Source organism: Carcharodon carcharias, chromosome 16 (assembly GCF_017639515.1).
Source record: "Carcharodon carcharias isolate sCarCar2 chromosome 16, sCarCar2.pri, whole genome shotgun sequence".
In the NCBI taxonomy this organism is placed as follows: Eukaryota; Metazoa; Chordata; class Chondrichthyes; order Lamniformes; family Lamnidae; genus Carcharodon; species Carcharodon carcharias.
This window is the reverse complement of record NC_054482.1, coordinates 74,289,257-74,304,336: the sequence shown is the minus strand read 5'-3', so window position 1 is coordinate 74,304,336 and position 15,080 is coordinate 74,289,257. Positions and strand designations below refer to the sequence as shown.

Below are 15,080 nucleotides of genomic sequence, written 5' to 3'. Positions count from 1 at the left end.
AATCCATGTATGCCACATGAACCCTCTTCTTACTTCATTGACAAACTTAGTCAAATTAGTTAAACATCATTTGCCCATAACAAATCTGTGCTGGCTCTTAATTAATCCATATTTGTTCAAGTGACTGTTAATTTTGTTCCTGATTATCATTGCTAAAAGCGACCCACCGAGGTTACTGACCTGTAGTTGCTGGTTTATCCTTGCACCTTTTTTTGAACAAGTGCAGTTCTCCAATCCTCTGCTACCACCCCTGTATCTAATGAGGATTTGAAGATTATAGCCTGCGCCTCCACAATTTCTATTTTCTTTAGTATCATCGGATATATCCCATCTGGTCCTGGTGTCTTATCAACTTTAAGTAAAGCCAGCTTCTCTAATACCTCCTCCCCATTGTCTCAACTACTTCGTCCTTCACTATGACTTTGGCAGCAGCATCTTTCTTGATAAAGACACTTGCAAAGTACTCACTTACCACCTCAACCATGCCCTCTGCCTCCATCTATAAATCCCTTAAATCGGCTCTACTCCTTCTTTTACCTTCTGGATTCTCTTTTATGTTGTCTGCCAGTCTATTCTTATATGGTCACTTTGCTGCTCTCCCTTTTTTCATTTTCTCTCTGAATCTTCTACTTTCAGCCTGGTTTTCACTCGTATCATCAGCATGATATCTGTCGTATGCACCCTTTTATTGCCTCATCTCTCCCCCTCTCTCATCTTCCAGGGAGCTCTGGCTTGATTTGTTCTACTTTTCCCTCTCCCACTTGGGAATGTACCTTGACTGTACCCATCTGCTCTTTAAATACAATCCATTGTAAAACTACAGTTTTGCTTATCAATCTTTGATTCCAATTTACTTGGGCCTGATCTGTTCTTAGCCCACAGAAATTGGTCCCCCACCAATTAATTATTTCTACTCTGGAATGCAACACGAGTGGCATTTATTCGCCACTAACAGGATGCTCCCAAAAAGCCAAAAAGACATTCTGCCTATCTCACAAATGAGTAATGTGGTTTATGAATTTCATTGCCAGTATGATGCTAGGTATGTAGGCCGTATGTCCCAAAGACTGGCGGATTGAATAAAACAGCATGTACCTTCCATTATTCACAAAGGGCAAGGTACAGACTGTACCCAACCAGCCATGCTTGCAAACTCAAAACACAGTGTCCAACATTAGATGTGATTCTGTAATTGGACAACATTTGCTAAAATGATCCTCAATGTACTAAAAATTACCCTGACAACCAATTTAAGATGGTCAGTGGAGCTCACGGTGTGGCACATTTGCGTGTACTGGAAGCTATGTATATTAATACACAGGGCCCTATTCTTTGCAGACAGAAAGAACAAGTACACACACTATGTCTGTTTCAGCTAAACAAAATAGGAGATTTACTGGTTCATTTCTCAGGGTAATGCCTTGACCAGAGTCCAGCTGCTTGGTTTAAGTTTCAAACAATGCGTGGCATTTTACTGTCAGTCACCATTAACTGGTGCATTCTCCATGACAATGCCTCTACCAGAGTCCACTAGCCAACCGATCAACACACTCTTCTCGTACAGTATAAAGTTGTTGCTTCCCCTGACATTGGTATTCTTGTGATTGTCCTGATGAGTGCAAGATGAAAAGCTTTGACAAAATGTCTATATTAGGATAATTAAAGTTGCCCTATAGTTTTTGCACCTTTCTGTAATTTCCTTGCAAATTTGTTCCTCTACATCTTTCCTGTTAGTTAGTGGCCTGTAGAATTCATCCAGTAGTGTATAGTGTTTCCTCTATTGTTTCCTAGATCTAACCAAATAGATTCTGTTCTTGATCCCTCATGTACATCCTCTCTCCAGCACTGTAATATTATCCTTAGTCAATACTAAACCCCTCCTCCTTTCTTCCCTCTTTCCTGAACACCTTTTATCAAGGCATATTTGGTACCCAGTCCTGCCCTTTTATGAATCAGGTCTCCCTTATCTCCACAACATCAGATTCCCAATATGGATGCGCCTGCAGTTCACCAACCTTCTTTACCACAGTGTGCATTCACATACATGCATTGTAAACCTAATTTAGACCTTATTGCATTCTCTCTTACTCTGACCCCATGTAATACCTTGCTATTTCTTAATCTAGTGCTGACTGTCTCTTCCAATGCTTTACATACCTTGTTTTCCCCTCTACTATTACCTTTTGGTTCCCATTCCTCTGGCAAGTTAGTTTAAAGCCTCCCCAAATGCACGAGCAAATCACCCTGCAAGGACATTAGTCCTAACTCTGTATAGGTGCAACCAGTCCAGCCTGTACAGGTCACCATATCCCCAAGAGCCAATCTCAATGTCCAAGGAATCTAAAGCCCACCCTCCTGCACCATCCCTTCAGCCACACATCCATCTGCTCTACCCATTTCTATACTCCCAAGCACGTGACACTGGGAGTAATCTGGGATTACTATCTTCTGGGTCCTGCTTCTTGATCGCTAAAATCTGCCCACAGGACCTCATCACTCTTTCTACCCATGTGATTGGTAATGGTACAGACCATGACTGCTGGCTGTTCGCCCTCCCTCCCCAGAGTATTCTGCAGCTGACATCCTTGCCCCTGGTGCCAAGGACCATCACTTTCACTAGTATTCAGAATTGAATACAGTTGGACAGCCAGATGCATTCAAGGGTCTCCTACACTATCTGCCTGGTCGTCTTTAGTATCCTGGCAGTCACCCATTCCCACTCAGCCTACAAACACTCAACCTGCAATGTGACCAGATCCAGAAACATGCTTTCCACGAAACCTGGAGTTCAAGCTCTTCTGCTGACACAAGCAGCTTCCTGGAGTTCCCACTTGGAACTGGATATGCACTTCACAGCACCAAGATTCCCTGCCTTGTCTCTACTTATTAGACTATTAACTGACTTATCAAAAATAAATCAGAGGCTCACTAGCTTTTCAGCAATCAGCTGCTTTCTTCACGCTGACACCACTTTATCTTATAAGAAGTTAACTTTAATGGCCAGGATTTTACATTGGTCAGGTGGGCTTGGTGGGAGTGGGTGCAGGTGGTTGCAGAGTGGTACCGCTGATGCTACCTATGTGGGCGGAGGGAGGAGGGAGAGTCAGGTCCAGAGCTCTTTTGTGCATGCACACGAAATAGTGCTTCAATCTCCCTAAGGCACGGAGCTGCCTCAGGGAGATTGAAGCGCTTTTTAAAAACATTAAAAATTTAATGAAACAGGTCCCCCCATGTGACTGTGTCACATGAGATGGGATATGTTTTTAATTTCAAAATAAAGTTTTCATATTGTCAGTATTAGCTTTAGGAAACCTCATTCTGCTCGTGGATGAGATTTCCTAAAAAATGTAAAGGCCGCTTGCCTTATCGCCTGCCCGCCAACTGTTAGGTTGGCTGGGCAGTGTAAAATTGGAGTTAATTAGTACGTTAGTGGCCTTAATAGGCCTTTAAATTATCAGCGGTGCGCAGCCAACTCTGGCGCATGCCCGCCAAACGGAATATCGCGAGACAGTGCAATGACGTCGGAACACACGTCTGACATCATCACACGTCATTTTACGTTCTAGCGTGTTGGGCCTGCCCCCCGCATGCCACATGTAAAATTCTGCCCAAAATTTTCCTTAACTATCATTAACTAGATACCTCAGAATGCAGGTTTTGATACAGGGCAAAAGATGATGGCTTCAGGCTTCTCAATGTTTAGTTGGAGAAAACTGGCTCATACAAAACTGTCACACAAATCCATTTTCTGGATGGCGTCACCATGAGACTGCATGCAAAGGAAGAAAAGGAGCCAAAAATGCCCCCTTGAGCAACTCCCGAAGTGAGGGTATGAAGGTAGGAAGAGAAGACATTGCTGGAGGTACTTTGACTACTATCCAAGCAACAGCAATGTCACATGACAATGTGACATATGAGGAAGGCACATCAGTCATTATCTTCAGCAAACCTCAGCTTGCCCAGAGCTTGAGAATGGAAGAGAGACACTGGAGAATGGGATAGGCAACCCAGTAAAGTCTACAGTGGGGTGAAGGAGGTGCAATGTACCATATGGTCACAGAGAATGGCCCAGACCTTGCGGTCAGCAGTGAAATGGAGGCGTACATCATTAACTGCATTAAAAACTACATCCCTAACTTTTTTTTGTTGGCTGCGGCGGGAACTTTTTCTCCCAGCTGCAGAAAGGCTTCATTGGTGAGGTAAGTAGGGAGGCTTAGTGGCATGGCACAATTCCAGCAAAGCCATGCCTCCTTTGACATCATGTGTTGAAGACACGCCCCTTGAGGTCTGCTTTCAGCTCAATCACACGTAAGTGTTTACAATGACTTTCAATGCTTTCTTTGATCTGCTTCTGATCCCTCCTCCCTTTGATTCTTGACTCAGTGTTCACCACTATTGGGACCACAAGATCTGGGTCAATGTTGTCCATGACTTTTGTTAAAGTCATTTCAGTACTGTGCTGTGGGGTGTTTGGAAAATTTATTTCAGAAATTTAAACAGGGAATTGTAGGAGAGATAGGCACAGATTTGGGAAGTGATAACAATGACTTTTGCACATAAAGGGAGGTTAAAGATACACGGTAGCTTGCAAGGACTGAGGCGTCAAGGATGGCTAAACCAACAGTGCACCAGATACTATTAAGGCTCTGCCATCTGAGTTTTAAAATGCAAAATTGGAGGCCTTACCAGAAAACAATCAGAATGGAAAACAATGAAGGTGTTGCTAGGGAGAGGCGCATCAAGTGGAGATGAGAAAGTGGTTGAACAATTCAACAGCTGCAGAGGCAAATGAATGGCCAAAGGCCTGGCAGTGGGAGCTTGAACACAGCTGGGGTGTTAAGGGATAAATGGTCAGAAAGCTTCACCAGTGATCAAAGAGGTGGCTGTAATGTGGGGGAGAATTTATATGGAAGGGGATATTTAGGGAACAAAGGAAGGTAGCAAATGAAGAACAGAGGGGGGAAAAGGAGAGCGGAGGTGGATGTTACAATTACTGATGACGACAAATCATTCACTATAGAGGCTGAGGAATCAAAGGAAGATGGATGTCTTGGTAAAAAATTAATTTGTGTTTCAAAGAGGGGCAGTAAACAATGATGATTTTAAAATAGACATGATGGGGGCTTGAGGAGGAGAAGGGCTAGAGGAATTAGGGTGATAAATCAAAGTGCATCTTAGTTAAGACCCATAAAGTAACAGCCTTTTAAGCAGGGCTGACTATGAAAAAATCCTATGGAAACCCCAGTAAAATGATATGTATGCAATTTCTTCAGGGTTTCCATGGATTTTTCACTGAAGAGAATTGGAGAATTCCATTGGAGAATCTACAAGGAGATTAACAGTGGATATATTTTATAATAAATACGCAATTAAGTTCATTGGAATAGTTTTCTCCAGTTTGACAGCAACATGTGATATGGTAACACTCCAATGGGCAGTGTGCTCTACATAGTGAACTGGTGATGGCCAGTTTATCAAGCAATTTATCAAGCAATAATCGATGGATGATTTCAACAAAGCAACACTGTGGATTAAATGTGGTTTAAAAGGCATGGGTTTTATGAGTATTCTTATATTCTTATGAGAGTCAAAGGGTGGGGCGCAGGGAGGAAAATGGAGTTAAGGCCACAATCATCAGGCATGATCTTATTGAATGGGGGAGCTGGCTCAAGGGGCCGAATGGCCAACAAAGGCAAATTATGACAAACCTAGTTTGGCCTCACCTGGAGTACTGCATCAGTTGTGAACACCACACTTTACTCAAGGCTGAGTTAGATCGATTTTTTGATAGACAAGGGAGTCAAGGATTATGGTGGGCAAACAGGAAAGTGGAGTTGAGACCACAACCAGCATGGGAGATCAGGCTTGACGGGCCAAATGGCTTACTCCTGTTCCTATGTGAAGGGTTTAGAGAGGGTGCAGAAAAGATTTACGAGAATGGTTCTAGGTATGAGGGACTTCAATTAGTGGATAGATTAAAGAAGCTGGGCCCTTAGAGAAGGTAAGGTTGAGCGGAGATTTAATGGAAGTGTTCAAAATCAGGAGGGATCTAGACAGAATACATAGTGAGAAACATCCAAGGCAGAAGGGTCAAGAAGCAAAGGACATTGATTTAAGCTGGTTGGCAAAAGAACCAATGGCAGCATAGGAAAAACTTCTTTTATGCAGTGAATGATTAGGGTGTAGAATGCATGACCGAGAATGTGGTGGTATTAGATACTGTTGGGGCTTTCAAAAGGGAACTGGATAAGCAGCTGAAGAAAAAAAAATACAGTGCTGCAGGAATGGGTGGGGAGTGAGGCCAGCTGAATTGCTCTTGTAGAGAACAGCTACAGAGACAACAGGCCAAATGGCCTCCTACAGCGCTGTAACCATTATATAATTACTTTTCATCAGTTTCACTGATTCAAGAAAATACATCATAAATACACTAAAATATAACTTAAACATCAAATATCTTCTTTTTAAATCATCTTCAGACAATTAGTATAGAGGGAGTTTGAAAGATTATTAAATTTTGGGCTACAACATAAATTTTGAAAATTGCAGATTATTTTAATAATGGACTGTATTTGAACAAAAACACAGTGGCGATCTCAGAAAGAGTCACAAGACACATAGACAAGACTAGGTGCTGTAATCCAGAATCAATAAAGAACTTGATTTTTTTCAAAATGGCAATGATAATTTAAAGTTATATATTTTTTTAAAAACCAGAAGTGCCCCCTCAAACAATATTTTAAAATATTTCTTCCCTGCTTGTGTGAAAATTCAAATTATATGGTTATTCAACCCCCCTCTCCCCACCTCAGGCAAATATTTAATACAATATGATGTAATATTTCCTGGTTTGCCTTAAATGTAATTGATAGACTTACCTGCAAGTGTTGGATAAAACTTGCATATTTTAAAATTAGTTTTTAACCTCAAAACTACTTCTGTTATTAAAGTCCCAAAGACAGTAATGGAATGAAGGAGTCGACCAACTCTCTTTTTCATAATACAATAATGCTGTTACCAATAATACATATACCATCATAATTAAAATAATTGGTGGAGACAGCTATGTACCTGGTGGTAAAACAGCTTGGGTAGGCATAGTGCTAATTACTGTTGACTCCAGAGGATTAGGTTGAAAAATTCCATCGACTGGGTTGATGGTACTCTAGAGAAGTGAGAAAAAGAGAGAGATTAAAACAGTTCCATTCCATTACTATAGTAATAATGGAAGACAGAGGGGCACAGAAACAGATCCAGAGTGAAAATCAGCTGAAACCTGAGAAAGAGAAAGCAGAGGAGAAACCTAAACTAATGAATAGAGGAAGAATAATCAAAAATACAGCTACTAATTTCACAACAGTCTTCAACGCAGTTTGATCTGTTAGTTACATTAGTAGCTAACAATTTGAAGATCCATGCAAACACATATCCCATGGTTTAAAGTGCACAGTATTTAGAGAATGTTATTTGTTTATCAATCAGATTTCAAGAATGAAAGCAGTTACATGAACACACTCAATAACCATTTCCTTCAACACAACTTCATGGAACAGTTTAGAAATTATACAATTTTTTAAAAAGATTTTTTACTAAGCAGCATTTTATTTTAAATCACAAATGAAAAGTATCGGCAAACTAGAATGATTTTAAAAGAGGACTAGAAAAACCCTTCTGAATGCTTTTGATGGTGTTAGGTACAAGGCTATGTTCAAAACGCAATTACAATTTTAACGAGTCAGCAGCCTGGTAGCAACCTTGAAACAATATAATATCTAAACATGTGGATGTATAAAGGGTGAGTATATTAATTTTGAATAGTGCTACTATAGCAGTCTATTTCTCATGATTACAGCATATTGCAAAAAAAATTTAACATGCATCAAAGCACTTCATTGCCAAAAGGATGAACATAAGTATACATAAAACTTGGATGGCAGAAACAAATTATACCATACCATGGATATTAGAAGAATGCATAAATATGGAGATGCATTTTCTCATTTAAAATTAATTAATTTGGTAGTCAAGTTAAAGCATTTAAAGTGCAATGCTTACAATAAAAAAAACATTTAAAAACGGCAGATCTCAATTCAGTATTTGAGATTGATATTAAAGCTGAAACAGATACGTTCAATAAATTTAAAGGATAAAATGTTGTTTTCTAATAGTCTATTTTGTAAGACTTACCAAATGTGATAGATGAATCCTTTTAAAAGGTAAATATAATGCAGTTTGGAAACTGCATGGTATTCAACAAACATACTAGCAGACAGAAAATTGAGAGAGAGTACAAATAGCTGAACAGTATCTAGTCCTACAACCAGGTGAAGGAATGCCAAGCAAATGTCAAGCATTGAAGGAAGTCCAGGAGCTGGACATAGAGCTAAAAATTGCAAAAACCTGCGTTTCAAAAAGATCAGACCCATTTTAGGGTTGCAAGTTCCATAACCCAGCATCTATACAAGCCTACAAACCAGATATTTCCTGTTTGACTGTAAACTGCAGTCCAGCAACTGATTAAGGTCAAGCTGAACTTCAATAGTAGATCTCAAAATGAAACCTTGCATTATTACTATAATCCAAAAACCTAGGATACAATATAAGGCTGCAATATTTTACAGTTTTAGTTTAAGGCACAATTTCAATCTTTTGTCAAGGAATTAATCTGGCCAGTTATACAGGAAAGAATATTAATATTCCTAGGATTTGTAATGCTCTTACAAATAACATTCACCATAGATGCCAGGCTAGAGAAGATATAAAGGAAAAAGAACCAACAGAGGAAAAAAGTAAACCACAGAAAATCAATAATTAAATATCCACTACAGAAAATATAGGGTTTCCTTCTCAACTGCATTTCAAATCAATATTTTTTTCTTTGTATACCCAAATACAAAAGAAAAAGAGAGTAACAATATAGCATACTGGTTACAAACTTACTATAAGTCCATCTGCGTGCTTCTCCTCATTACTTTGGTCCTTTAAATTTTGGAAAGAAGAGATTTTTCAAGATACCATTAACAACAGGTCAAAGTCTGAAATATCCCATTTAATGTTCTGGTAATCATTAGTATACTAAAGACCCAGAATTTAAAAATCCTTACCATTTTTACAACAATTTTTATGTAATTGGGCAAAATACTTTGAGTCTGATCAATTTTTGAGAACACAATAAACAATAATAAAAAGCAAGCCATCATTTTACTGTTTTTGTTATGCATCATTTTTATGCTACATCCTATATTATATTACATATAAAGTACAGGTTGCATGAAGGAAATGGCTTTAGTTACACTTTTCATTACAGGACAAGTAAACCTATGAAACCATGCAGTCCTTGCAGCTGAGATTTGTGGCTGAACTGTATTATGGTATATAATGGATTTGTATTGATCCACCACAAGATCATGTCCTCAACTGTGTTATCATGAGAGAACACCAAGAAATGCTGATAAGTTCTCCAGAGGAAAGGAGGAAGGAATGATCAATCAGCCTACACTACACTGTTCTCATGTGCTCAAGGAAAGGTGTAGATCGGCACCAAGACCTGAAAATGGTATTTTGTTGATTGTCTCATTGGAAATGGTGGTTGGACAAGGGTATCCAAAGCAAAAGGGAAGAAATAGATTTTTTGCTTCAAACTGCCAATTCCATCAGGATAAAGTGAGTGACTGAAGAAGGAATTCATTTTTGCTATTAAATCGCCCACATTGTGCTGCAACCTGGTTTCTGGGGAACAAGGATGTGATCACTTGAAAAAAAGAGGTAAGACATTTATTTTAATATTCAGTTGGGGAGTGGGACATCCTGCATGTCATTACCAACATTTTGGCATGCAGAACATCACCTGTCAACAATTAGCTTTGGTAAATGCTTTTTCGAAAAGCATAAGTAGCTAAACTGAAGTTACAATTTCTTAGTAATTTCTTGACCATTTCTATGATTTTTGGTTTTTTCCACCCTGCCCACCAGACCCCCCAACCACCAGTGGCCACACAGGTTCTCATGAGCCTTTGTGCCAATGTATATAATTTTTTTTCCTGTAGCAAGAATCTGCTATTTTGGAAGAAAAGGAGGAACTACAGCTGAATGTCAAGCAAATTCGGCTGCAAAACAGATGTTGTGTCCATCTGCATCTGTAGACACAGCTGACTAGATTTCATTTAAGCAGACAGTTAATGCCTGGAGAGGCTGCTATTACTAAGGCAATTTGGGACAGTAGACCATGTAGCATCAGGAATATAAGTGAATGTTTGATTAACCATATACAGGTGGTTGGATGTTTCTGTAGAAGGATGCCAATCAAAGTACAATGGCACTGGCATACCAAGGTGATCAACAGCTGCATCGAAGATGCTATCTGCCATATCAACAGGCCCTGGATTGCTTAACTGACACCTTTCATGGGGAATGGTTTTTCAATGACTCAAGGCAGCAGACAGCCAGATGCAGAGTTATGCTATCTGCTACAAGAATATTCACAGCTACTAAGGGTTGGCACATCAAGTGAGAATAATGGTCGGACATCGTCTGAATCTTGACTATATACGCCTCCTTGAAAGGATACTGACCTATGGGGATGGTGCCATGGAGTGGCTGAGGGGGTCACAAACACCTCTTGCAGCACCAGCTCCACCTCCACAGCCATTAAATGGGGGATCAAGTTCTAAGCTGCTCCATCACTTGCCTTTAGACTAGTGCTGTACCTTGGGATCTCTTGTCCTTCACCGTTCCCTATAATTTCTTAATTCTCAACCCACTGTTAACATTTTCGAGGCTTGAAGGGAGAAAGATGTCTACTGAGCCGTTCAAAATGCTTTTGGAATTTTTGTCCCGCCATATGCCCCAATTAAGTACTGCTTCTGCATCCATTCTGCTGCACCAGAAGCTGTGCTAACGATGTTCAAAAATTGGTCATTTCCAACTGGACTCATCTAAAATCCACACTAGCCATTATTGTCTAAACTGCACCAATAATGTAAAATCTTATACACCCAAATCTGGATTGTTTGCTCTGTGTCTATCATCTCTCATAAGTGGAAGGGTGCCAAAAAAGGAGACATGCACCCAAAACATTGGCTAGGTGGTGAACATATTCAAGCAGTCTTACTTAATTTGAGATAAAGTCAATTGCCATAATTATTTCCTGTAATGGTAATTATTTCCATATTCTAATATTACCATCCATATCACTCTTCATCCAGGACTGAACATTCCACTTGATTGGCACCCTTATCAATGAACTGAGCATAAACCCTGGCACCAACCACTTACCGCCCCAGCACAACCCTACCCCACCATTATCAGCACACCGCAGAAGCTCACTTGGCTTAGTTCATCTCTATAGCTCTGCCCTTCAGCCGCTACCCACAAGAAGGACAAGGCCTCCAAGGAGGACAAAAGCGGCAATTACATTGGAAACACCATCACTTCCAAATCATCCACTATCCTAACCAGAACAAATATCAATATTCCTTCATAACTGCTGGGTCACAAACTTAGAATTCTATTTAATCTATTCAAGACAATGATCCATTACCACTTTCTTTGGACAACCAAAGAAAGGCAACAAACAAGCAGCAATCATTTCATTTCCAGAACAAATACAAAAAAAAAATATGTAACAGCAGTGTTCACTGCCAGGACTCTTGTACATGTAGAAGTGGAAATTTAGCTAGAAAATCCACATATAGCACCTGCCATTATTCATCCTGCACTTAGATGAAAGTATAGTGGTACAAAGCTAGCGCTGGCTATCATAACGCAATTATATATAGTTATGTACAAGCTTAAGATATCACCCAAAATTGACTAGACTTGGATGTCAGTATAGTGATGCAATGGCACAAATAGTAGGATGTCATTCCAGCAAGACTGAATTATTCTCCTGCAGACTATTAATATAAAATTTCATCCACATCAGGAACAGTTATCATCAAGAATTAGGAGCAGTTTGCCTGTCTACGCTCTGAACCAGGGATTATTTTGGGAACAGGATACAAGATGCTAAGCGCAAGATGTCTATGAATGAGCAGCAAATAGAAAATATGTCTAGTCAGATACTGCAAACTCAACCACTAAACAGAAATCTCATTCCAACAGACCACTGAATTTGGCTCCTGTAGAAAATGGGAATTCATCAATGCCAATGTTGCTCAAATAAATTAGTTTAAAATTTATGGATCCATGGCGTTAATCACTCAAGACAAATCAAGTAGAACTAATAGACATGTCACAGGGGTGTGGGGATATGGCGCATGTGTGCCCATGTTGTTGGAGCAAAGTCGTCGCTGCAGTATTTGGCTCATTACATACATAAGCAGCTTAGCGCATCAAAATGAATACCGAATTAAATAGGATTTCAAGCTCAGGCTGTACAGTCATGCAAGTATTGAAAAAAATAAAAGCAAAAAACTGCGGATGCTGGAAATCCAAAACAAAAACAAAAATAACTGGAAAAACTCAGGTCTGGCAGCATCTGCGGATAGGAGCACAGTTAATGTTTCGAGTCCGAATGACCCTTCAACAGAACTAAGTAAAAATAGGAGAGAAGTGAAATAGAAGCTGGTTTTGGAGGGGGGGTGGTGGCGGCGGCAAACCAAGAAGAGCTGGACAGTGGTAGGTGGAGATAACCAAAAGATGTCACAGACAAAAGGACAAAGAGGTGTTGAAGGTGGTGATATTATCTAAAGGAATGTGCTAATTAAGGGTAGAAAGCAAGACGAGCAAGGTACAGATAGCCCTAGTGGGGGTGGGGGGAAGGGATCGAAATAGGCTAAAAGGTAGAGATAAAACAATGGATGGAAATACATTTAAAAATTATGGAAATAGGTGGGAAAAGAAAAATCTATATAAATTATTAGAAAAAAAGGGGTATCGGAAAGGGGGTGGGGATGGAGGAGAGAGTTCATGATCTAAAATTGTTGAACTCAATATTCAGTCCGGAAGGCTGTAAAGTGCCTAGTAGGAAGATGAGGTGCTGTTCCTCCAGTTTGCATTGAGCTTCACTGGAACAACGCAGCAAGCCAAGGACGGACATGTGGGCATGAGTGCAGGTTGGAGTGTTGAAATGGCAAGCGACAGGGAAGTCTGGGTAATGCTTGCGAAAAGACCAAAGGTGTTCTGCAAAGCGGTCACCCAGTCTGCGTTTGGTCTCTCCAATGTAGAGGAAACCGCATTGGGAGTAACGACTAAGTTGAGAGAAGTGCAAGTGAAATGCTGCTTCACTTGAAAGGAGTGCTTGGGCCCTTGGACGGTGAGGAGAGAAGTAAAGGGGCAGGTGTTGCACCTTCTACGGTTGCATGGGAAGGGTGCCGTGGGAGGGCGTTGAGGTGTAGGGGATGATGTAGGAGTGGACCAGGGTGTCCCGGAGGGAACGATCAATCCTGCCGGGGGTGTGAAGGGAAGATGTGTTTGGTGGTGGCATCATGCTGGAGTTGGCAGAAATGGCAGAGGATGATCCTTTGAATGCGGAGGCTGGTGGGGTGATAAGTGAGAATAAAGGGGACCCTATCATGTTTCTGGGAGGGAGAAGAAGGTGTGAGGGCGGATGCGTGGGAGATGGGCCCTGTCAACGATCGTGGGTGGAAAACCTCAGTTAAGGAAGAAGGACATGTCAGAGGAACTGTTTTTTTAAGTGGCATCATCAGAACAGATGCGACGGAGGCGAAGGAATTGAGACAATGGGATGGAGTCCTTACAGGAAGCGGGCTGTGAGGAGCTGTGGTCGAGGTAGCTGTGGGAGTCGGTAGGCTTGTAATGGATATTGGTGGACAGCCTATCACCAGAAATTGAAACAGAGAGGTCAAGGAAGGGAAGGGAAGTGTCAGAGATGGACCCATTGAAAATGATGGAGGTGTGGAAATTGGAAGCAAAATTAATACATTTTTCCAGGTCCAAGCGAGAGCATGAAGCAGCACCGAAGTAATCATTGATGTACCAGAGAAAGAGTTGTGGGAGGGGGCCGGAGTAGGACTGGAACAAGGAATGTTCCACATACCCCATAAAGAGACAGGCATAGCTGGAGCCCATGCAGGTATCCATAGCCACACCTTTTATTTGGAGGAAGTGAGAGGAGTTAAAGGAGAAATTGTTCAGTGTGAGAACAAGTTCAGCCAGACAGAGGAGAGACATCAGACCATCCTGGTGGGAGATGGAGGTGTAGAGGGATTGGACGTCCATGGTGAAGAGGCGGTGGTTGGGGCCAGGGAACTGGAAATTGTTGATATGATGTAGGGTGTCAGAGGAATCATGGGTGTAGGTGGGAAGGGACTGGACAAGGGGAGAGAGAATGGAGTCAAGATAGCAAGAAATGAGTTCCTTGGGGCAGGAACAGGCTGACACGATCGGTCTGCCGGGATAGTCCTGATTGTGGATTTTGGGTAGGAGGTAGAAGCGGGCCATCTGAGGTTGGGAGATTATCAGATTGGAAGCTGTGGAAGGAAGATCTCCAGAGGAGATGAGGTCAGTAACAGTCCTGGAAACAATGGCTTGATGTTCAGTGGTGGGGTCATGGTCCAGGGAGAGGTAGGAGGAAGTGTCTGCGAGATGACGTTCAGCCTCTGCGAGGTAGAGGTCAGTGCGCCAGACAACAACAGCAACACCCTTGTCAGCGGGTTTGATGACAATGTCAGGGTTGAAAAAAATACATGTTTCACCTTGAGCAGGATAGAATCAAGGCGTACAAAAGCAACATTCTGCAGAGTAAAACAAAAAAAAGCAGGCAAATAAGTAGCTGTAATTGAGTTTTGTAAACATCTGGTCATGACAGGATGCCAGGTATTGAATTCAAGCTGTATGGAATTAAAAAATGCAAACATATGCAAAAAATATTATTGAAGCATAAGGGACCAATAGAGAAAAAAAATCATGCAGAAAATTTCCTTTCACTCTAATAAGCTATATTACACAAATATATAATAGAAAGCCCTACTAGGTAGTGTTAAATAATGAGATTATGCTATTTAAAACTACAATTACTGTTTTTTTGTTAAGATCCCAGTTCCCAAACTATCAATAAAAAAATTAGAATGATCCAACAATTTTAAATTAAACAACATACATAATACAGTAAATTGAGA

The 15,080-nt window shown here is 40.8% G+C and overlaps 1 protein-coding gene across 10 annotated transcripts in view; it reads right to left on the bottom strand.

Moving 5' to 3' along the window:
* The window catches only part of osbpl9 (oxysterol binding protein-like 9), a 289,515-nt gene that overhangs the window by 74,457 nt on the left and 199,978 nt on the right, over window positions 1-15,080 (bottom strand). For 5 of the 10 annotated variants that reach the window (XM_041208298.1, XM_041208301.1, XM_041208307.1 and 2 more), the window contains 2 exons: window positions 8,941-8,979; window positions 7,072-7,165 (listed from right to left, as the gene is read on the bottom strand). In XM_041208298.1, the coding sequence (XP_041064232.1) occupies window positions 7,072-7,165; window positions 8,941-8,979 (133 nt within the window). The remainder of the gene's footprint in view (window positions 1-7,071; window positions 7,166-8,940; window positions 8,980-15,080) is intronic. The other 5 variants (XM_041208299.1, XM_041208300.1, XM_041208302.1 and 2 more) reach the window with 1 other exon arrangement.